The sequence below is a fragment of the Cervus canadensis genome, chromosome 2 (assembly GCF_019320065.1).
Source record: "Cervus canadensis isolate Bull #8, Minnesota chromosome 2, ASM1932006v1, whole genome shotgun sequence".
In the NCBI taxonomy this organism is placed as follows: Eukaryota; Metazoa; Chordata; class Mammalia; order Artiodactyla; family Cervidae; genus Cervus; species Cervus canadensis.
The window spans coordinates 71,086,816-71,110,884 of NC_057387.1; the positions used below are offsets into that span (position 1 = coordinate 71,086,816).

General features: G+C 35.8%; 1 protein-coding gene across 2 annotated transcripts in view; it reads right to left on the reverse strand.

Annotated features, from left to right (window-relative positions):
- Positions 1 to 224: 224 nt before the first annotated feature.
- Positions 225 to 24,069, reverse strand: part of LRRC7 (leucine rich repeat containing 7) — a 577,609-nt gene continuing 553,764 nt past the window's right edge. For both annotated transcript variants that reach the window (XM_043460998.1, XM_043460997.1), the window contains 2 exons: positions 14,164 to 14,238; positions 225 to 1,943 (listed from right to left, as the gene is read on the reverse strand). In XM_043460998.1, coding sequence (XP_043316933.1) covers positions 1,836 to 1,943; positions 14,164 to 14,238 — 183 coding nt within the window. In that variant the 3' untranslated portion in view covers positions 225 to 1,835. The remainder of the gene's footprint in view (positions 1,944 to 14,163; positions 14,239 to 24,069) is intronic.

Genomic DNA, 24,069 nt, shown 5'->3' on the forward strand with positions numbered 1-24,069 from the left:
TCATCAGAAATTGTCAATATATTAAAATGCATTTAAAAGTTACTTCTGGGAAGCATATTAAATAGGCCAATCATTTAATCATTTGCTAAATATCAAAGCCTATAAAATCATAGTATAATGTCACCCTGACATAAAGCAACATCAAAATTAGTGCATCATCTATAAAGTGAAGTATCATTTGCCTTCAAGTGACAAATTCTATTGCCAAAAAAATACCACTGTACTTCTAGTAAGTGACACTCATTTTAATAGACCCTACAAAAATACAATATTTTCAATGTCCCCATAAAACAGTTAACTTACAAATATTACTCTCAGAGCTTTGGTGACATCAATATGTGATACTATTGTGAAAATCTTAACAAAATACTTGGAACACTGGCATGTAAAGTAAATTTATTATATATATTTAAAAAAAGAGAGCTATGTCAAAAGATGAGAGAGAATGCATATAAGCAACTCTGGGAAATTATTCTGGAATTTGAAATTAATATTTTAATCAAATGAATGACTAATATATAAAAGAAACATTTTTAAAGGGTTATAAAATGAATTTTGATCATTTGTAAAGGAAAACATTTCCAATGTAAAAATAACTAATTCTATATTAATGATTATCTTATCTTTCTCTTCAGTGAGACAAAATTTAAGATTATATGTACTTTGCAACTTTGGGGGGAAAAAAGATATTTTCTCTACTTTGCCCTCCAAGGTGGGCATGGAAATTAGTAATACAGATAGACCATGGCTCTGAGAAATTATATTTGAAGTTTCATATTTAAATACCAAAGTTTATTTTATCACCCCCATAACTTTCTAACAATAGTCTTTCTTAATGATAAATTTTATCAATACCCCAAACTCATTTAAAATGATTTAAAAGTAGCAAATTGGATAAAGCAACACACAAATAAATTCCACATTTACAAGTAAAGAAATCACAGGGCTACAGTATATAATCAACATAAACTTGAAGGAAATAAAGCAACACCTTGCTGCCACCCATCATTCACTGCTTACATTTGTGGTGAAAAAGATTTATCTACAATGACCTTTAGTCTGTTTCTTAACTCTGTCTGTATTGTAATTAGCTAAAGGCATTGAACAAATTAGGTTGTTCTATCTTTTATTCAGGTCCCAGAGGTAAATGGCTAACTGATGGAATATTTCACTCTGTGTTATGAGAATTTAGCAAATGAATATGGAACCAAATATAAACACTTTAGACCATATGTACAGTTACTTTCATAAGGCATTATCTTGTAATTTTTATTGAAAAAGATTCAATATAGTAAAGTCTTATTTTAAGATATATTTTCTTTCTCAATCCGAGATGTTTAATTTATGAAAATATTGTTTTTTTAATCTATATTCTTTTTGTTTATATGCCAACATATACTTTGTGCTAGAAATATTTTATGGGAATTACAATTCTTTATATTTGTATTTTCTATATAAAGGCATATACAATTTTGAGGCAGTGTTTCTGATGGAGAGCAGAATTCATAAAGAGCTTGTGTGTGCTTCCGTGCTCCGAAATTATATGAAATCCACTTTGAGAAGAAACTTATTCAATTTAAAAAAAAACAAAATCAAAACCAAAACTGCACCAATGCACAGCCAGAGGCTGACAATTAAAACTAATACATAACCACATGAACATCATATTTATATAGTTAACATTTTTAAGGATGATCAGTGCTAACATTATAATATTATACATTTGGCACTAATGTTTGCCATTGGTCCAGCAATTGGCAAAATTTGTTTCTATGTATAAATTTATTTGAACATTAGGTCTGGCTAGACGTATCTTCACTATTTATAAAAAATATTTAGACAGTAAGCTCACGTTGAATAACTAGGTCTACTGTGTTCTGGAAACTCTTCAGTAGTAATACAGCTTTTTCATGTTCCATATGTACAAAACTATGTCCATTGGCCTGTAAACACACAAATAAACAGGGTCATCAATACAAGACACTTGTTTATCACATTGTCTCTAATAATAAGATTCAAGAGAGTATGAGCAACCAAAAGTCATGTGTTTTTAAAATTCACACCAGAATTGTAACTATGGAAACAACTAATTAATTTTACTCAACTTCAACTCAATTTATTAATTCAACAAATACTTATCAAGTATCTAGTATATCCTACTTAGGATTGTCCTAGTATAATGCTATCCACTATGCAAATCACAGAGAAACACCAGTAAGTACCACACAGATACACTTGAAATATGATAGCTATTTTGTTCTTGTTCTGATTTATTTTGTTTTTGCAGGAATTCTGTTGATGTTGTTTAGAAGTGTTCATAGGACCATTGCCTTTCTGACATATAATCACTGATATAAAGAAAGCTGAGCACTGAAGAATTGATGCTTTTGAACTGTGGTGTTGGAGAAGACTCTTGAGAGTCCCTTGGACTGCAAAGAGATCCAACCAGTCAATCCTAAGGGAAATCAGTCCTGAATATTCATTGGAAGGACTGATGCTGAAGCTGAAACTCCAATCCTTTGGCCACCTGATGTAAAGAACTGACTCATTGGAAAAGACCCTGATGCTGTGAAAGATTGAAGGCGGGAGGAGAAGGGGATGACAGAGAATGAGAAGGTTGGATGACATCACCAACATGATGGACAAGAGTCTGAGCAAGCTCCGGGAGTTGGTGATGGACAGGGAAGCCTCGCCTGCTGCAGTCCATGGGGTTGCAAAGAGTCAGACACAACTGAGTAACTGAACTGAACTGATAAACCCACCAACTCTGTCAAATGTTTCACTTGTGCAAAACAAAACATATGGTATAGTTAAATCTTATTTCAACTCACTGAAAAGTTCTTAATTTAAACATTTTAATATTAAAAAGATAACTTCTATTTCCCTCATTGTTAAAGGCAAATATATTCATTATTTCTATCAGTGGTTCTCAATCCCATTCAGAAATGAATTAATTTCTGGGTGATCTAGGCTAGTTTTGTTATTTTTATAAATGAAAGAGTTACACCTCAGCGAGGTTAAGCAACATTCCTGAGGTCACACAGCTAAACTAGGGCTGAATCATCTGATACTATAATATTCCTTCTTATTATTTCTTGCAATACTTTACTGAAATAGTAACATTACAATTGCTCCCAGTGATTTGAACTGCTATTTCATTGATCATGATAAATTAATCAGCATTTTGTCCTTAAAATAGTTGCTATCTTATCTCCTACTGCAGTTTTTTTTACACCAATTTTCCACTTCTTTATTTTCAATTTATGCAGAATCTCAAATAAGAGAAGCAGCTTTGGCAAGGAAGGAATGTTGAAGTCAAGGGAAACTGTGGTGATGCCTAGTACATCATGGTTTCAAAGCTATAATTCTCATTCAGATTCCTAACAGGTTTAATTTAACTTGAGTACTTGTAAGAATAACACTTAGTCCTAAATTAGAATCTAAAGAAATGCTGAACCTCTCATTCTTATAGTTTTAATTTTTAACTCTGGCTTAATTGCTGTTGTTGTAGTTACATGTGAACCATCTCAAAAGCAGAAAGACTGAGACCGTCTGCTAGGGCAGTGAGACCTGAAAGGGAACATTAAAAAGGAGAAAACTTTTAGGCATCTGATTGGATAAGGGCATAAGATATAAATGAAAAATCAAATTATGATGCTGTTAACAGAAAATGGAAATTTTGGAGAAGCAGCAGGCTTAGTCAGGAAAACAATGGAGTTTGTGGTACTGGCAACACATGCAAGGAACTGTTGATCATCCATTTGGAAATGAAAGTCTGGAGTTCAGGAAGGAGGTCAGAGTGGCCCTTTAGCAACAGGCATTAGGTTTTACTGCAGGCTGGTATTCACCACATGGAATGCTGAGAGAATCATCAGAAAACAAGTTTAAAAGGGAGCATTGTGAAAGAAGGAAAATCTAGGGAGGAGAGCAGGATTGGCCGCAGCTTTGGATTCGAGGAGCAGAACTGAAAGATGGTGTTTGCTGTTGACCTTGTCGTTCTTGCTCTGTTGCTAAGTCACGTTCAACTCTTTGTGACCCCATGGACCTGGGCATCTAGGTAAATCTGTCTGAAGTGAGGGAGGGAAAAATGAAAGAGGGCCCACTCTTTTCTGCCAGAGGATGACAGAAAGCTGACTCGGGCCTGCTGGCTGAACTAAAGGAAGAAGACAGGTGCATTGAGTGGAGGGAACAGGAAAACTGGCAGGAAGAGAACTGGAAAGGGTTGTCCTGATGAGGGTCAAGGCAGAGGGCTCATAAAGGCAGCAGGAAATCCAAGGTGATCAAGTATTTTCTAGTGGCTTCAGTTTTCTGCCTCACAGAGGAAACAGCAGGGAAAAAAATGTAGCTAGATGAACTCTGGTATGGAATCTGGGTCCGTTTCCAGTAAATCAGGCTTCAAGATATTCAGACCCGCCATCCAGGTTCTGATACAAGGCTAGGGAAACCCCTTGTATAAATTTAGCTTTTAATACCACTTTAAAGCATCAGCTTTTAGTTTTCATGCTTTGTAAGTACAAAGTACATGCTTTGTAACTATATAAATGATCGTTATATAGTTGGAAAGGCAAAGAACTGATTTCCCAGAAGGAAATAAGCAAGTTGATAAATTAGATCATTGAGTCAAACAAACAGTAGGACTCTACCTGTAATTCTAGTCCCCAGAAATGTTTTGGCCCTAAGCCAGAACTTTGGTGAATCTCAAGGGGCCTATTTAAAAGACCACAGCTAGAGACTTCCTGGGAATGGCTTCAAATTACCAAAATGATTCTGAAAGATCAGAAAGTAAACTATCTTAGAAAGTTTATTAAAAATTAAATGAGTTAACATATGTCAGCTGCTTAGGGACAAGGCCTGGCACACTAAACAATCAATAAATGTTAGCTACTACTATTAATATTACTTCACTATTACTTTCTTGAATTTCAGAAATACAATTTTCATTAAGTAACAAGAATAGTAACAAGAACAGAAGGGCAAAATGTCAGAGGAAGGAACTATTTTAGTTAATCTTAGCAATTTTTAATTTTTGCTTTGCTTTGTTTTGTTTTCTTAGCAATTTTTTGGATGAGAATTGTGAAGATCAACGAGATTACATGAAATATCCAAGCTCACACAGCTAGTGTCTAGATGGGAATTTATGTCATGACTCTGTAACTTGACACAATTCATTTCACTGGGTGTTGTGAGGTTGAAACAAATGTTTTTAGGTTCATTAAGTGTCACAGACTCATTCAGTGAATTCACTTTTTAAGATTAATTGAGCTATTTCTTGACATGGAACACTACTGTGGGCATGATGCCAGGAGAGGCAAGAAGAGAGGTGTTTGAATGGAAGGAAAAGATAAAATCTCAGTTGTAGAGAACTTTCTTCTTCCATTGTTAGAAGAGACAGAAAAAAATTATATTGTATTTCTTAAAGTGATTATGGCTATCTGGCTTACATCTTGGATGGTTCAGACAGGGAGTCAAACAGTTATGTTACTACATGTATGTGGGACTTTTCCAATCCACATGAAGTTTAGAAGAATCACAATATTTCGGTTAGAAAAGTCTTGTGGCTGCTTCATGTGTGTGATTAGAAGAGCTGAGGAAATAAAGGAGGATACTATTCCATTTAATTGCAGAGTTTAAATTTGATAATGCTTTGAAATGTAAATGCACATAATCTACATTTATGCATTTGATATTTTGAATATATATAATATAAATACAAAAGACAATTTGAAGAACAAATCCTATTAATAAATTAATGAAGCTTTAAAATATGTTGTAAAATTTGGCTACATATATGTTTTATATAAATACAGAGTCTCATGGATTATAATAAAATATGTTCAATTTTGAGGAAATTGCAACTTAACTGAATGGTTTAGTAAGTAAAAATGAAGTTAAAAAGAAAACAATCTACAAAAGAAAAGATACTCAGAAAATTCTGTGCTTCAAGAGTACATAATTCATTGATTTCTGACTTTAACTGATTTGAAGCATAAAGGATCATTTTACTATAGCAACATCATTTACAAAGGTATCCTTCCTTATTTTAATTCCAGTTAACATCTGTGCCACAAAATGTTTTTAAATTGCTCCTTTGCATGATTTAGACATGAAAAGATGGAGGGTTAATGAACATAATATTTGCAATTCGAACAAAAAGTAGAGCTTTGCAATTACAGCTTATCAATTTACTGAAAAACATACTCAGTTTCTGGATTTCAGCCTCTTGTTCCTTTCTGAATTTATCTTTGATTTCCTTCTGGTAAATGTTTTAAGTGGCTAAATTATGAATGTTTATGCCATAGACATTTTCCAGAGGGTGCTGTAATTCTCCATGAATTTCATTGTATTCTTATTATTCAAAACTTTGTATTTAAAAACTAGTTTCTCAGAAGGTTTGGCCACAAAATTGGTGGGATTATCCAATAAGAAGGAGAGCATGACTCTTCTTAGGATGCAAAGGAGAAATGGGATTAGAGATTTGTTATATGATTTCGAATTGATTTAAACTCCCCTTCAAGGGACAAACATTTAAAAGGCCAGTAGACATATATCTTATTATTAGATATATATTGCTGTTGTGCTTTGTAGCTCAGTCGTGTCCGACTCTTTGTGACCCCATGGACTGTAGCCCGCCAGACACCTCTGTCCAGGGGGATTCTCTAAGCAAGAACACTCGAGTGGGTTGCCATGTCCTCCTCCAAGGGATCTTCCCAACCCAGAGATCAAACCCAGGTCTCCCAGATTGCAGGCAGATTCTTTACATTAATAGAGTGTACTTTGAATATATATGTGAATATATATGTGTATAACTCAGGACGAAGGAAAATGAAAATATACGGCAATCTTATTAGAGTTATTGGACTTCATGTTGTCTAATCCTGAGAGCCAGACATTAAGAGACAAAATAGTGGGTATCTTAGGTAATTACAATTATGCTTCACATTAACTACCTGGAATTATTTCCCACTGCAGAATTTTAATTTCATTAAATATTAGGATATATTTAGGGCTGAGTATACTGTATAATCAATACTACATTGACTATATGAAAGTCATTTGAAAAATTTTCCTTTCTATCAAAAATCTGAACTACAGACCTTTAATTCTTAGAGAGTTCCCATGAAAATTTTACACTGCATTTTTTAGAGGTGAGAAAGTTCAATGTCTCAGTGGCTTTTATTATAGTATTAAAAAATCTTGATAGACTAAAACATACATAAGAATTTCTCTTCTGTCTTAAATGTACTCATGTGCTGCAGCTTGCATGTTTCATGAGTTCAGGCTCAAAAAAAGACAAGACAAAATAGAAAAGACTAAACTGAAGACTTTGTCTATTATTTGTATAGAAATTCCGGCATGAAACTGATAATACATAGTAATCCTGAAGATATTTACTTATTTATCTGCTTTGATTTTAGAATGCCTGTTTTCCTCTTATCAAATATGTTGAATGAATATTTCTAACAAATGAATTCCCTATGTTGTTCGAAAGCAGTTTCCCAACAACCTACACTTTATGTCTTTTACCTTACCACAAAAGGAACTGCAAAAATCAACCTCTCAGTTTCAGGCAATACTTGTAGCCAGGTTGGCTTCTGTTTTTGTAGAGAGCTTGCTGTTAAAAGAAGACATACTGGGAATGGATTTTATTACGTGTTTGAAGTCAGCTTTTCCCTGTCTCTCTTCCTCCATTTTCTGCTCTAGGTAATTTCGGACATGTCTACTTCCTGGGCAGAAAGTTAGTTACAAATCCCTATTACATTGTTTACATTGCTTGGCACAATATTTTGTACATCATCAACATTGAATGCATATTTTCCAAATCAATAAGTAGAAAATGTGATGAACAGGTTGCTATCAGTAAAATTTACCTCAGTAGAATCAGCATGGTATAATGGAAGAAGCTCAAATAAAGATTTAGCCTCTGTCAACAATAGATACCTTGCAGGGTGGTTGTGTGCTATAAATGACATAATATGGGTACTTAATTGATGCTATTTTTACTTTATTCAAAGTATGGAAGTTAGAACCAGCTTAATGAACTTAATTTGTCTTTATTGTTTTTCGTGTTTTACTTAGTACACAAAATAATTTTTTTGATTTGCAAAAAGTATTTACTCAATCTCTAATTAGTTATCTGTGCTGAACTATATAGATTATGAACAAAGCAAATGGATAAAGACATGCAGTGAAATTCTGGCACATAAAACCATGCACATTAAAAAAATTATTTTTGGTTATCTTCTAACCAAACAGTATTATAAAAAATGTTTTTCAAATGTACTTTATCATTCTCTGAACACTAAGCATTACATAATACTGAACCCACTCACCACCTACCCCCCTGCCCACCGTTCCTCAATCCTCTCTGATGTTTTGATTTTCAACCACCAAAAGAGATCAACTATAGAAAATGTTAACACATTTAGTCTTGTTGGGAAATGCTTTAGTGAAATTTCCAAATACTTTATTTCTTTAAGGGTCCCATACTTCATGCCGATGGTGACTGCAGCCATGAAATTAAAAGACGCTTACTCCTTGGAAGAAAAGTTATGACCAACCTAGACAGCATATTAAAAAGCAGAGACATTACTTTGCCAATAAAGGTCTGTCTAGTCAAAGCTATGGTTTTTCCAGTAGTCATGTATGGATGTGAGATTTGGACTATAAAGAAAGCCGAGTGCTGAAGAATTGATGCCTTTGAACTGTGGTGTTGGATAAGACTCTTGAGGGTCTCTTGGGCTGCAAGGAGATCCAACCAGTCAATCTTAAAGGAAATCAGTCCTGAATATTCATTGGAAGGACTGATGCTGAAGCTGAACTCCAATCTTATGGCCACCTGATGCAAAGAACTGATTCATTGGAAAAGACCCTGATGCTGTGAAAGATTGAAGGCGGGAGGAGAAGGGGATGACAGAGGATGGGGTGGTTGGATGGCATCACCAATTCAATGAGTTTGAGTAAACTCTGGGAGTTGGTGATGGACAGGGAGGCCTGGGGTGCTGCAGTCCATGGGGTCGCAAAGAGTTGGACATGACTGAGCAACTGAACTGACTGACTGACTTCATTTTAACCATTACAAAGATGTCTCCTCTTTACTTTTTGTGGCCTTTTTGGGGAAGAAATTGTAAAGAATTCAGAGAAATAAACATACTCTAACCCATTCTTAGTGACTCATGATAATAATTATGAATGTGAACACTTTTCAATGAAGCCAATTAGTTTCTTCCATCAAAGACATTTCCCTAAGTGTATTTTGTGGAAATAGCTAACTGATGTTGCTGGTGAAGATGGTTGTATGGTTAAGTATGTTGAGAAATGTAAGATATTTCAGGTTCTTAATATGCTTAGAACATTGTGAAATTCTGAAACAAAGGATAGATTTTGAAGTGGCTCTGAAACTTATTTGAGTAAACAACTCTTAAAAAAGAAATATTTTAAAAGATTCCATTGGGAAACAGTATTCTAAGTTGAAGAGTACTTTTTGAATTTTGTTTCTTTCTTTTAAAAGATGTTTCTCTTTCTCCCTGGACAGCAAAGCTGTTGGTTATGACTTCTTGCTTCCTACAATGTGCTTTCCCCTCGATGGTCTGGAAAACTAGACCAAAGACTCCAAGTAAGAAATAAGTCTCTGTTAGGAGTAAAAGGCGTGAGATCTAGTGCATGAATTTGTGACAATAATATGGTGTTTCGAAAGAACTTTGTTTGAGGTTGTTGAATAAGTAAACTTTGAGTAAGATAATACTGTTAGCAGCTAACTATACCTACTGGTCATTAAAAGGGGTATAAAACTTCCCCTCAGACAAGGAAGGTTTGATTCAGTGATTGTATATAGATATAGCACTGTATATCTGTATACAACTGACCCAGGCATTCATGGACATTTATTTCATTTAGACTTATGGGAAATCTAAACTTTATTTTTCCATTCTAAACCTTGAAAGCTGTAACTCATCATCTTATTCTAACCCCCATTCCCACTCCAAGCCATGTCTATGTTTGAATTCTCCAACTCAGTGAGAAACCATAAAATCAGAGGGTTTTCTTTCTTTGTGCTTGGGATCTCTCTCCTCTCTCATTGTACTCCACACTCACCCGTCTGGCATAAGGCTCTCACCTCTGCTCCTGAAGACATATGCCAGTCCAGCCCATGGGTATTCTTCCCCTGGGGAAGGAAATGGCAACCCACTCCAGTATTCTTGCCTGGAGAATTCCATAGACAGAGGAGCCTGGTGGGCTACAGTCCATGGGGTCGTAAAGAGCTGGACATGACTGACAGACTAACATTTTCACTCTCACTTTTATTCTTCCTTCTACTCATCCTCTTTTCTCCTCTCTGTTAAACCTGGAATAACTCCTGCTTCATCAAGATATCGTATGCTCTGACCTAATAGCTTACCAATAACTAGTGAAACTTGACAGATACGTTTGTTGAGAGTGGTTTTTCAACTTGTCTGTATGAATTGTAGGGACAAGGTGTTTCAAGATTAGAAAAAAAGGGATATATCTGGTTTGTTTGAATTATCATCTCTTTGATTATTCTATATTGGTATCTCTGAGAGATAGCCATAGACCAGGAATATACTTTGGATTATAAATTTCAAAGCTATTAAAATTTTGGAAAAGTAGAATTGGGTATCATAAACTAATTATAAATCATTTAATTTCTCTGCTCCTGATGAAGTTAGGCTCTTGTCTTGGGAAGGTGAGAGGGCAGGTGAATGAAGAGGATAGGAATTGACTACTGTGATAGACTAGGATACAATATACTTACAAGTGGCCTACAATTGTGAGTCATGTTATCAAGTACAATACATATTTTTTTTGGCAGTCTATTCATCTTTTGGACAGAGTAACTATAATTAGTGGATTTTCTATGTTTAAATATATTTTAAATTGTAAAATGTATAATTAGGTTGACTTTTTTAACTGGAAAGAATATTAGAAAAAAGAAACTATGATGTTAAAACAACAAAACTGCTGCTTCAAAAATGGTCAAATATTGGCAAGTTCACATGGTTCAATTGAATAACATTTTTTATGGTCCATGCACTTTCCCTTTCTCTCTCTCACTCTTTTATAATTTGACCTTACAGAAGATGAAGCTGTAAGGGGTCAGTTCCCCTAGCAGAGTGCTCTTTCCTCATGCTACCCTGTCTTAAAGCAAAATGACTTACTAAACTTTAGCCAGTCATTTGAATATACTCATGAATTACAGCATTTATTCTAGGAAAATGAATAGTAAATGACAGAATAATCATGTGAATATGTTTTAATTAACATCATTCCTTAATGCACACATTTTCATGTAACTCAAATAACATGCTCATAATACAACCGCAGAATAAGAAGAGAGTTGTGGGTAAAAAAGTTACAGGAAAAGAAAGAGACAGCTCTTATATAATAAATTCTGGGCTTGGGGGAGGGTTGGGAAAGGTATATCTCTTGCTATTTTACATATCTTTTGCTACTTGCTACTGATTTAGATCAAACCCCAAACTGCCCTCACATTACAGAGGAGCTCATTCATTGATTTTATTCTTTTCTTTTACCTTGATTTTCCAGGTTGTATGCTTTCATTAAGATTTATAAATAAATTTGCTCCAGTGAGGCTATATTCTAATAATCTTGAAGTGATAGATTACTCAATGTTATAAGTTCATTTTTATCCCAGTGTTCTTTAAACTAAGAGCTACAGTATCATTAAGAGATAAAAATTTAATTTTCTCTCAACATCTGATGTTGACAATGATTCCAGTTTAGAATTAGTCATTTTTATTTCCTTCAGAAAATATAATTGGCCACTTGTGCTTTTTAACTAGTATGAATGAAACTGTAAATACAGCAATTTATTTGATGAAGGTCTATGTACATTTTTCTTTTACTGAAAATGGACTTTGATTTTATTGTACTAGATACAAATGAGTTCTACAGCAAAAATAAAATGTTGCATCCTTGAGACTCCTCTGTGGGGAAAATAAACAACCCAGGGGCAGCTCTTCTGACTTTGATTCCACTTTTAATTCTTTTTTACTTCTTGTGTTAAGAATTAATTTCTCTGTGCACTTTGCTGTTGTTGTATACTTCTCAGGGACTAGAAACACTTACTAAATCCTCATTTCCCCACATGTAACCATTCTAGAATTTCACAGCCAGGAGCATATTCTAAACCTGCAACTAGATATCACCTTAATTGGTATTTCCTTCTGTAGGGTATCTATATCTGTATCTCTCCATCTATAGAATATTTTAATATCCATTTAAGTATATTTCTTTTCTCAGTCTGGAGAGAAAAGTCTTCTGTCCCTCTCTGTCACAGCTGAAGGCAAAGTCTCCAAACTTGTTTCATGCTATGGGATACTTCTCTATCCAGCCTGGCATTCTAACAGATCGGAGATCTGAGATGAGCTGGCTTCATTTTTTACAGACTCTGACATTTGAAATAATTTGTTCAAAATTCAGTAGAGGAAAAGAATTAGCTATTTCCTTTGTTAAATAGCACCATATACTAAATGTTAGGTAGTTACATTGTGAGTTTATTCATAGCTGTTTTCCATGGAAATTGATAAAATTATTGAACAGTTGAATTTTTGAGTTAGGGCACCTCAGCTGTAGTATAAACCAGTTCATCTTACATATAATGAATGTGAGTTCTATAGAGATGATATAAAATGCTGAAGACAAAAGGGCTAGCTATGCAATTAAAAAATAGAGAACTTTGATAATTAAACGGTAAAGAAAGTATTTAGCTTTTTTGTGTCTCTTTTGTTTCAATGTCTTAACTCAAAAGACCATCTACCAGTTTGGTCTTTTTTTTTGCATAACATGACACAGTTTTATATATAAATGTACATGTAGTATAATCACACAATATAGATATCAAGAGATGAACAGGTGGATACAAAAGTGTTCATATAACTCACTCTTATGTAATCTACTTCTGCCACTCAACAACATATCACTAACCTCTCTGTATACATAAATAAAAATCTGGTTTGAATGATGGCTCTTAAAAATCTATACAGTGTTTCACTAAAGAAATGCCTTGTCATAAGCTGCTGCTGCTGCTAAGTCACTTCAGTCGTGTCTGACTCTGTGCGACCCCATAGACGGCAGCCCACCACGCTCCCCCATCCCTGGGATTCTCCAGACAAGAACACTGGAGTGGGTTGCCATTTCCTTCTCCAATGCATGAAAGTGAAAAGAGAAAGTGAAGTTGCTCAGTCGTGTCTAACTCTTAGTGACCCCATGGACTGCAGCCTATTAGGCTCCCCCATCCATGGGATTTTCCAGGCAAGAGTACTGGAATGGGGTGCCATTGCCTTCTCCGTGTCATAAGCTACTTAACCTTTTTCATATTAACTGGATAGTAAGGCTGTTTTCTGTTTTCTATTATTATAGACAGCACTCTGATAGTCATTCCTGTAAAAGCATGTTTGAAAATCCATTGGTTGGTCTTCTGTCTGCATGAAATTGACATGGACCTTTTGGGTGGTATTTCTACTGTGACATTGGTTGGAGTAATTCATAGTCTTTTCAGATAATTATCATTTTTGAAAACTTAAGTTTTTATGATCTTGCTAGTTAAAAATATTTGTGAGAATAAGATTACAAGACAATTTATCTATATTGAGTTTTTACTTTTCTGCAATTCTTTGACAGAGTTCAGTAAATAGAAGGTAGAGGATCACTTTTGAGCTGAGTTGAGGGGGGTCTTTCCATTTTGGTAACTATCTGAGCAGGGAAAGTAGAGAGAAATAACCATGTATTTCAAACTATTAAAACAGTAACAAGATTATTATTGAGAAATTAAATATGAATCAGTCCCTTCTCCCTCATCTAAAGTTACATCAATACCATATTTGGGTGCTTCATTCTTCTTACTTACACTTGATAACTATGCATAGATTCTTGTATATATCAATTCTTCTCACATTCCCAAAGTAACACCATTCATTTAAATAAATATGCAGAACCCCTGCCATGTGCCAGGTACTGAGAATATAGGACTCTACCAGGCTAAGTTGGTTTCTGATCTGTCTCTCAATCCCAAAACAGTAAAGGCAAATAAGAAATGTAATAAAAACTTGTTTTCAATCATTTAACTCAAGTCACTTATTTGTTTCAGTATTGGCCTTGGAAAGCATTGCTTTGTATCTGCCTTACCTGAAGGATTTTATCACCAGGCTGTAGCAGGTTGGATGCTGGTCCATCAGGTTGAACCCTAGTAACAAAGATACCCTATAAGTCAGAAGTAACAGAGGTTAGGATTCTATTTTCAAGACCTAGATCTACTTAAAAACTTTTTCATTTACATAGAAAACAGTGAAAACATTAAAATCAGTTAACACATATAAAGTTCAAAGATTATTATGGTATTTTAAGCAAGGCACATCTAAGTCAAGTTTAAGGAAAATGACATTTTTATTTGCATAAAAAGCTCATATTGCTTTTAAAATGCACTTATGATTTATAAGTTAAATTCATGGCATATTCTTAATTTCTTCCTTAAATAATTTCGTATGTGGTACTAAATCATCTTTTGTCTTACTTCTGAAGTTGTCTAAAATTGTTTCTCATTGAAAATGTCTCCTATTTGACAGGTTGTAAATTCAATACACACTTTAAAAACCTTACTAGAATTATATATAATACTGATTTATTTTAATGAGTATTACTTAATATGTTACTAAGAATTTTAAAGTAAAATGAAAAAATTAAACATAAGAAAATTCCAACACAAATATTAAATACAAAGTGTGTATCTACATAGTTACAAAATTCCTAATTGATTTAGTTTAAAAAAAGGTCAAATTACAGTGATAAGAGAACAGACTGTATGACTTCAAAACCTTTATACCATGAAATTTTTGCACCTTGTTTTATGTCCCCAGATATGTTCCAGTGTCTCTGGGCTTATGATCTACAGGAACTTGAATAGAATTTATCCCCTGCTGTTGTGTGAAAATTGTATAAATCTTAATTATATTAAATTGGTTCATAGTGCTTTTCAAGCCTACTGTGTCCTTCTACTCTTCTGTCTATTCATTCTATTAATTTTTGAGAGTTTGATATTGAAACTCAAACTAAAAATCTTAATTTACTTTAAAAATTACTGTAATATATAGTAGAACTATATGTAATTTTGCTCTGTATTTTCCAAGTTTTCTGTAAATGTTTTATCATATACTCATAATTCAAAAAATTAAAAAATTTAGACAGACTTTATTCAGTCAAGGGAAAAAATAATTTTATTTTTCATGTACACGAAGCAAACATTTATTGCATTTTACCATATGTGAGGCCCTGATCACATGGACCACAGCCTTGTCTAACTCAATGAAACTATGAGCCATGTTGTGTAAGACAACCTAAAATAGACAGGTCATGGTGGAGAGTTCTGACAAAACATGGTCCACTGGAAAAGGGAATGGCAAACCACTTCAGTATTCTTGCCTTGAGAATCCCATGAACAGTATGAAAAGGCAAAAAGATAGGACACCGAAACATGAACTCCCTAGGACAGTAGGTGCCCAATATGCTACTGAAGATCAGCAGAGAAATAACTCCAGAAAGAATGAAGAGATGGAGCCAAAGCAAAAACAACACCCAGTTGTGGATGTGACGGGTGATGGAAGTAAAGTCCAATGCTGTGAAGAGCAAGACTGCATAGGAACCTGAAATGTTAGGTCCATGAAGCAAGGCAAATTGGAAGTGGTCAAACAGGAGATAGCAAGACTGAACATGGACATTTTAGGAATCAGTGAACTAAAATGGACTAGAATGGGTGAATTTAACTCAGATGACCATTACATCTACTACTGTGGGCAAGAATACCTTAGAAGAAATGGAGTAGCCATCATAGTCAACAAAAGAGCCTGAAATGCAGTACCTGAATGCAATCTCAAAAATGACGGAATGATCTCTGTTCATTTCCAAGGGAAACCATTCAATATCACAGTAATCCAAGTCTATGCCCCAACTAGGAATGCTGAAGAAGCTGACATTGAATGGTTCTATGAAGACCTACAAGACCTTCTAGAACTAACACCCCAAAAAGATGTCCTTTTCATTATAGGGGACTGAAATCCAAAAGTAGCAAGTCAAGAGAGACCTGGATAAAAGGCGAATTTGGAGTACAAAATGAAGCAGATCAAAAGCTAACAGCATTTTGTCAAGAGAACACACTGGTCATAGCAAACACCCTCTTCCAACAACACAAGAAAAGACTCTACACATGGACATCACCAGATGGTCAATACTGAAATCAGACTGATTATATTCTTTGCAGCCTAAGATGGAGAAGCTCTACACAGTCAGCAAAAACAAGATCGGGAGCTGACTGTGGCAAACATATCATGAACTCCTTATTGCCAAATTAAGACTTAAATTGAAGAAAGTATGGAAAACCACTAGACCATTAAGGTATGATCTAAATCAAATCCCTTACAATTATACAGTGGAAGTGACAAATAGATTCAAGAGATTAGATCTTATAGACAGAGTGACTGAAAAACTATGGACAGAGGTTCATGACATTGTACAGGAGGCAGTGATCAAGACCATCCCCAAGAAAAAGAAATGCAAAAAGGTGAAATGGTGTCTGAGGAGGCCTTACAAATAGCTGAGACAAGAAAAGATGCAAAAGGCAAAGGAGAAAAGGAAAGACATACCTATTTGAATGCAGAGATCCAAAGAACAGCAAGGAGAGATAAGAAAGTCGTCCTCAGTGATGAATGCAAAGAAATAGAGGAAAACGATATAACGGGAAAGACTACAGATCTCTTCAAGAAAATTAGAGATACCAAGGGAACATTCCATGCAAAGATGGGCACAAGAAAGGATAGAAATGGTATGGACCTAACAGAAGCAGAAGATATTAAGAAAAGGTGGCAAGAATACACAGAAGAACTATACAAAAAAGATTTTCATGACCCAGATAACCATGATGGTGTGATCACTCACCTAGAGCCAGACATCCTGGAATGTGAAGTCAAGTGGGCCTTGGGAAGCATCACTATGAACAAAGACAGTGGAGGTGATGAGTTGAGCTATTGCAAATCCTAATAGATGATGCTGTGAAAGTGCTGCACTCAATATGCCAGCAAATTTGGAAAACTCAGCAGTGGCCATAGGACTGGAAAAGGTCAGTTTCATTCCAATCCCAAAGAAAGACAATGTCAAAGAATGCTCAAACTACTGCACAACTGCACTCATCTCACATGCTAGCAAAGTAGCACTCAAAATTCACCAAGCCAGGCTTCAACAGTATGTGAACTATGAACTTCCAGATGTTCAAGTTGGATTTAGAAAAGACAGAGGAACCAGAGATCAAATTGCCAAATCTGCTGGACCATTGAAAAAGAATGAGAGTTCCAGGAAAACATCTACTTCTGCTTTATTGACTATGCCAAAGCCTTTGAATGTGTGGCTCACAACAAACTGTGGAAAATTCTTACAGAGATGGGAATACCAGACCTCCTGTCCTGCCTCCTGAGAAATCTGTATGCAGGTCAAGAAGCAACTGTTAGAACTGGACATGGAACAACGGACTCATTCCAAATCAGGAAAGAAGTACGTCAAGGGTGCATATTGTCACCCTGCTTATTTAACTTATATGCTGAGTACATCATGCAAAATGCCGGGCTGGATGAAGCACAAGCTGGAATCAAGATTGCCGGGAGAAATATCAATAACCTCAGATATGCAGATGACACCACCCTTATGGCAGAAAGCAAAGAACTAAAGAGCCTCTTGATGAAAGTGAAAGAGTAGAGTGAAAAAGTTGGCTTAAAATTCAACATTCAGAAAACTAAGATCATGCATCTGGTCCCATCACTTCATAGCAAATAGATGGGGAAACAATGGAAACAGTGAGAGACTTTATTTTTGGGGGCTCCAAAATCATTGCAGATGGTGACTGCAGCCATGAAATTAAAAGATTCTTGCTCCTTGGAAGAAAAGCTATGACCAACCTAGACATCATATTAAAAAGCAGAGACATTACTTTGCCAACAAAGGTCCGTCTAGTCAAGGCTATGGTTTTTCTAGTAATCATGTATGGATGTGAGAGTTGGACCATAAAGAAAGCAGAGCACTGAAGAATTGATGCTTTTGAACTATAGTGTTGGAGAAGACTCTTGAGAGCCCCTTGGACTACAAGGAGATCCAACCAGTCCACCCTAAAGGAAATCAGTCCTGAATATCCATTGGAAGGACTGATGCTGAAGCTGATACTCCAATACTTGGGCCACTAATGCAAAGAACTGACTCACTGGAAAAGACCCTGATTCTGGAAAACACTGCAGGCTGGAGGAGAAGGGGACGATAGAGTATGAGACTGTTGGATGGCATCACTGACTCAATGGATGTGAGTTTGAGTAAGCTCCGGGAGTTGATGATGGACAGGGAAGCCTGGGGTGCTGCAGGCCATCAGGTCGCAAAGACTTGGACACGACTGAGTGAATCAACTGAACTGAGGCCCGATTGCTGGTATTATAAAGATATATGGAATATAATTTTTGGCTTCAATGAGCTCACTATATAGTAGAAAAAAAGTTAAGAAAACCAATGAGTATAAAGCAGTGTGACAAGTGTTATGATAGAGGGATAATAGATTATTTGAAAAGCTGAATCCATCTCATCCTTAGTGTTTCGGGGCTTCTAATTATGATAGAAACATAATAGATTATTTAAAATATTGCATCCATATTAACCTTAATGTTTGGAGCTTTCAAGTAGAGGAGCTAATTGGCAACTGATCGTAAACGAAAATTAAAGGGTCCACACAGATAAGGAGAGGAAAGATATTCCACATAGAAGGGAGAGCATATACAAAAGTGAGTGCTTTTTTATGGAGGAAGCTGCAAGTGATTCTATTATGACTGCAGTGGCTGTGGAAGGGTTCAAGTGGGTTGGGTTGGGGGTATGAGAGAAGAACCCACCAATCCCCAAATTAAGTAAGTGCCAGATCAAGACGGGCCTTTAATGGACATTCTTATCAGTTTGGGGAGCTACTGAAGTATTTGAAGCATTATGATAAAATTTTGATATCCTACGAATCAGCATTTCTCCTAAGAATGGACAAACAAAACGTGTATATTCAGTGGAATATTATTCAACAATGGAAAGAAATGAAGTGCTGACATCAGTGAACTTGAAAACAATGCAAAGTGAAATAAGCCATTCACAAAAGACCACATATTGTATGATTCCATTTATATGAAATGTCAAGAAGAGGCAAATGCAGAAATAGAAAGCAGATTAGTGTTCTCTGGGGGTCAGGAATCAGGGGATCAGGGGGCTGAGGCGCGACTGTTAATGTGTACAGATTATTTTTTTTTCAGATTTTTTTTTTAAGGTAATAAAAGGATTCTGAAATTAGATAGTGGTGATGATTGCACAACTCTGTGACTATACTTTAAACCATTTGACTGTACATTTCAAAAGGGTGAATTTTATGGTATGTGAATTGTATATCAATATTGCTCTTATTATTTTTAAATTACTAAAAATAATTCCTATTAAAATAAGTATTAATAGAAGATAATATTATAATGGCTTTGCCTGTATTTCAGAAAATTATCTCTCTTGCTAATCTGTAGACTTAATGACTCACTTAAACCCATAACTTTTGTGTGTGTGTATGTATGTAAGTGGTTTAACAAGCAGACCCTAATTAAAATATTCCCAAGTATTTTACTTTAGCAATTCAGATCTTTATGAGACATTAAGGCTTTTGAATGATTTTTATCTTTCCGATTTTAACTCATTTTCTTTCCTATTCAAAGATGAAACTCTAGATAGGCATTACATTTTTAGAAAAGTCCATAACTTTAACCAGTAATTTGACTTCTAGAACTCAGGTTAAGGAAATAACTGGATAAGTATGCAAAAAGGATTTACCAACATGTTCATTATGATATTATTTGTAATAATAAAAATTAGAAACCACACCAAAATATCTAACAATAGATTGATTAAATAAATTATGGTAAATCTATGTAATGCCAAAGCCTTTAACTGTGTGGATTACAATACACTGTGGAAAATTCTGAAAGAGATGGGCATACCAGACCACCTGACCTGCCTCTTGAGAAACCTGTATGCAGGTCAGGAAGCAACAGTTAGAACTGGACATGCACCAACAGACTGGTTCCAAATAGGAAAAGGAGTATGTCAAGGCTGTATATTGTCACCCTGCTTATTTAACTTCTATGCAGAGTACATCATGAGAAACACTGGGCTGGAAGAAGCAGAAGCTGGAATCAAGATTGCTCAGAGAAATATCAGTAACCTCAGATATGCAGATGACACCACCCTTATGGCGGAAAGTGAAGAGGAACTAAAGAGTCTCTTGATGAAAATGAAAGAAGAGAGTGAAAAAGTTGGCTTAAAGCTCAACATTCAGAAAACTAAGATCATGGCATCTGGTCCCCATCACTTCATGGGAAATGGATGGGGAAACAGTGGAAGCAGTGTCAGACTTTATTTTTTTTGGGGTCTCCAAAATCACTGCAGATGGTGATTGCAGCCATGAAATTAAAAGACGCTTACTCCTTGGAAGGAAAGTTATGATCAACCTAGATAGCATATTAAAAAGCAGAGACATTACTTTGCCAACAAAATACCGTCTAGTCAAGGCTATGGTTTTTCCAGTGGTCATGTATGGATATGAGAGTTGGACTGTAAAGAAAGCTGAGCACCAAAAAATTGATGCTTTTGAACTGTGGTGTTGGAGAAGACTCTTGAGAATCCCTTGGGCTGTAAGGAGATCCAACCAGTCCATCCTAAAGGAGATCAGTCCTGGGTGTTCATTGGAAGGACTGATGCTGAAGCTGAAACTCCAATACTTTGGCCACCTGATGCAAAGAGCTGACTCACTGGAAAAGACCCTGATGGCTGGGAAAGATTGAGGGAAGGAGGAGAAGGGGACAACAGAGGATGAGATGGCTGGATGGCATCACCGACTCAATGGACATGAGTTTGAGTAAACTCCAGGAGTTGGTGATGGACAGAGAGGCCTGGCATGCTGTGAGTCATGGGGTCGCAAAGAGTTGGATACGACTGAGCATCTGAACTGAACTGAAGTCTATATAATAGAGGACTTCCCTGGTGGTTCAGATGGTATATACTCCTAAACTTGGCAGTAGTTGTACTGGGTAATGAGACATCATATATATGTGTAAATATGTGTGTGTATACATATACATACATATATGCATATGTATATATGATGTTACATTACTAGTACAACCACTGTTAATGTTTAGGGGTATACCCTTACATATATATATATATATGTATGTGTGTGTGTATATTTTTGCTTATCTGCACTTTCTAATTTTCTTATTTTTCTACAATAATTAGACAGTACTTATAAGAAAAATAAGGTACTACTGTTTTAAGAAAATAGTAATAAAAACTTAAAAAACTTTTTAAAAGTTTATGGTGTCACAATTCGGTGTTGTGTCCAAACAGCTAGTTGCTTTGGTCAGTTCAGTTGTACAAATGCTCAGTTCACAAGGAAAAAGAAAACAGGTTGTTTGAAAGGGACAGTTAGATAAAACATAACGACTAATCCACTAGACCAGTGAATGGCACTGGTTGTGAAAACAAATATAATCCTTACGGTCCTTTTCATACTGAGCACATAACTCTCATGCTCCATCAATCCAGGAGACTGTATGAGTACTCAGTTCCCTTGGTGGTCCCCTCTTTTTGCAATTGAGGTCACTGTACAACAGACAGAATCACATTATTGCCCAAAATAAGGCACTGCATCTCTGGATGCTGAGGGTGAAGCTGTTTTTACTATTATATTTTGTCCCAGCAGTCAAAGTCTGTGCTCCCTAGTTAATTTTGATTGCCTTTTTCCAGCTCAGTGTACAGGAACGGTTTTAATAATGTTTGTGTGAATCCAGACCATAGGAGTGAAATTGTGACCATCATATCTGCAATGCTGGGAAGAACCAGCAACACCCCACAACCGGAATGCCAGAAGAAGACAAATGTCATGTCTGAGGCAAGTTTAATTTCATTCATCACAAAGCTCTGCAGAACTCAGCCACTGTTCTGAAGACTTGCTTTGAAGCTTACTCTTATGGTGGCCTGAGTCTTCCTAAGTATTTATTGCTGTTTTCTAAAGCTCTAATAGTTCTTTTCAATCAATATATATATTTTTTTTACCAACTATGAAATTGCTACAGTTTCCTTTCTTCTGTATATACATATATCCTATCAGCCTGCATATTGCCTCATTAGTCAAAACAGATTGCAATGAGTGTCATGTTTGATAATGATGTATAGCATTCATTATTTTTGGAGGTGGAATGTTTCCCCAAAGACTGCTTAGAAAGGCCAGTGCCCTGATTTTCCACTATATTTATGTATATAAACGCTGTCATATGAAAGAGACCAAATAATTCTGAGCTCATTTTATGGTCTCTGTTATGATGAATATAGATGAGAAATACGAAAACTCTGACACTGTTTTGAAAAAGTTCTTTGTAGCAGCGTGTCACCCTTTCAACAAATTCATTATATTCTGAGATTTCAAAGAATACTTTGACACTGACAGATATCAGTGAGGAATCACCAAACTATTTGTATTCTTAAAATTAGAGCATAACTTCCCACTGATTGGTAAAGAGCCATCTCCTAAATTCCAAGTTCAATAAGCCATCTTGTATGTATCAAAGATCCAAATCATGGCCTATGACCAATTTTATAATTCTTTGGGCAAGATCTAAAAATATTCATTTCTTGTAACACTTAGCAGAGTGCTAAGTGTGGATCAGACTATCATGCAATACATTCAAACTAGTGAAACAACCTATATACCTAAGGTAAGTCCATTTTGCCCAAATAAGGAAAATATCTCAGTAACTGTTTTTCAACGGGCAGCGTGTATTAGGTTTTTTGCTGCTACTAAAATAAGTTATCACAAACTTAGTGGCTTAAAACATCACAAATTAATTATCTGACAGTTCTTTAGGTTAGACATTTAACTCAGTTCTCAATGGGCTGCAACAAAGGTGTTGGCCTGCAGGTGTGTGTGTTCAGTTGTGTCCAACTCTTTGCGACCCATAGCTGGCCAGGCTCCTCTGTCCATGTAATTCTCCAGGCAAGAATACTGAAGTGGGTAGCCATTCCTTTCTCCAGGGGATTTTCCTGAGCTAGGAATTGAACTCGGGTCTCCTGCACTGCAGGCAAATTCTTTACTCTCTGGGCCACCAAGGAAGCCTGTAATAGTGGTTTATACCTCATAGTTATTAGATTAAGTGAGTGAATACATATAAAATACTTAGAGCAGTGGATGGCATTCAGTATGGGGTCAATAAATGTTGTTATAATTATTGAAAATTTGAAGACTGAGCTACAATCCAGTGTCTTTTTATCTAGCAAAGCCCACTTTAAGAGACTTCTGAGTCTCCCAGCTGTACTAGATTTACTGACAGGAAATTCTTCTTTACTCTTAGTCTTGGAGTGTACTGAAAAACAAACATTTGTTATCTTTCCTTTGAATTCCCAACTGAAAAGAGGGAATATAACAACATTTATTGACCCCATACTGAGTGCCATCTTTATTTAGGGAAGGGGATGGCAAGAGGGCTAGAAGGTCTTTCCTTTATCATCTGTGGTTTCCTAGTGGTGGCTCTCAGTGATAACGGCTCCAACTATTGTTTTACTCTTAATAGTGGACATAGGTCCCAACAAGAGGGTTTTCTGATGGTCCTTAAGAACGTTTAGAGGTTATTTCCTTTGGTCGCTCCAAGTCAGTAGAGCATCGGATCTGCAACAATGGCAGAGTCTAGTTATTGGCTAATGGCTTAGCTGAGTATGTTTTTCTAATTTGCACCTCATGTTCAGCTCAGGTTCTTTAGTGGCTCAGCAGCACAGTGGTTTTCCCTCAGCACCACCTCTAGAGAGCATCTTGCAGCAGAGCAACAGAATTGCAGTCTTTTCCAAATAAGTCTTTTCTCCTATCAAACACCAATATCCAAGTGTGCTTGAGACACACACAGATCCAATGGACTCAGGGATCACAGAGAAACCCCCACAGTTTTGAAC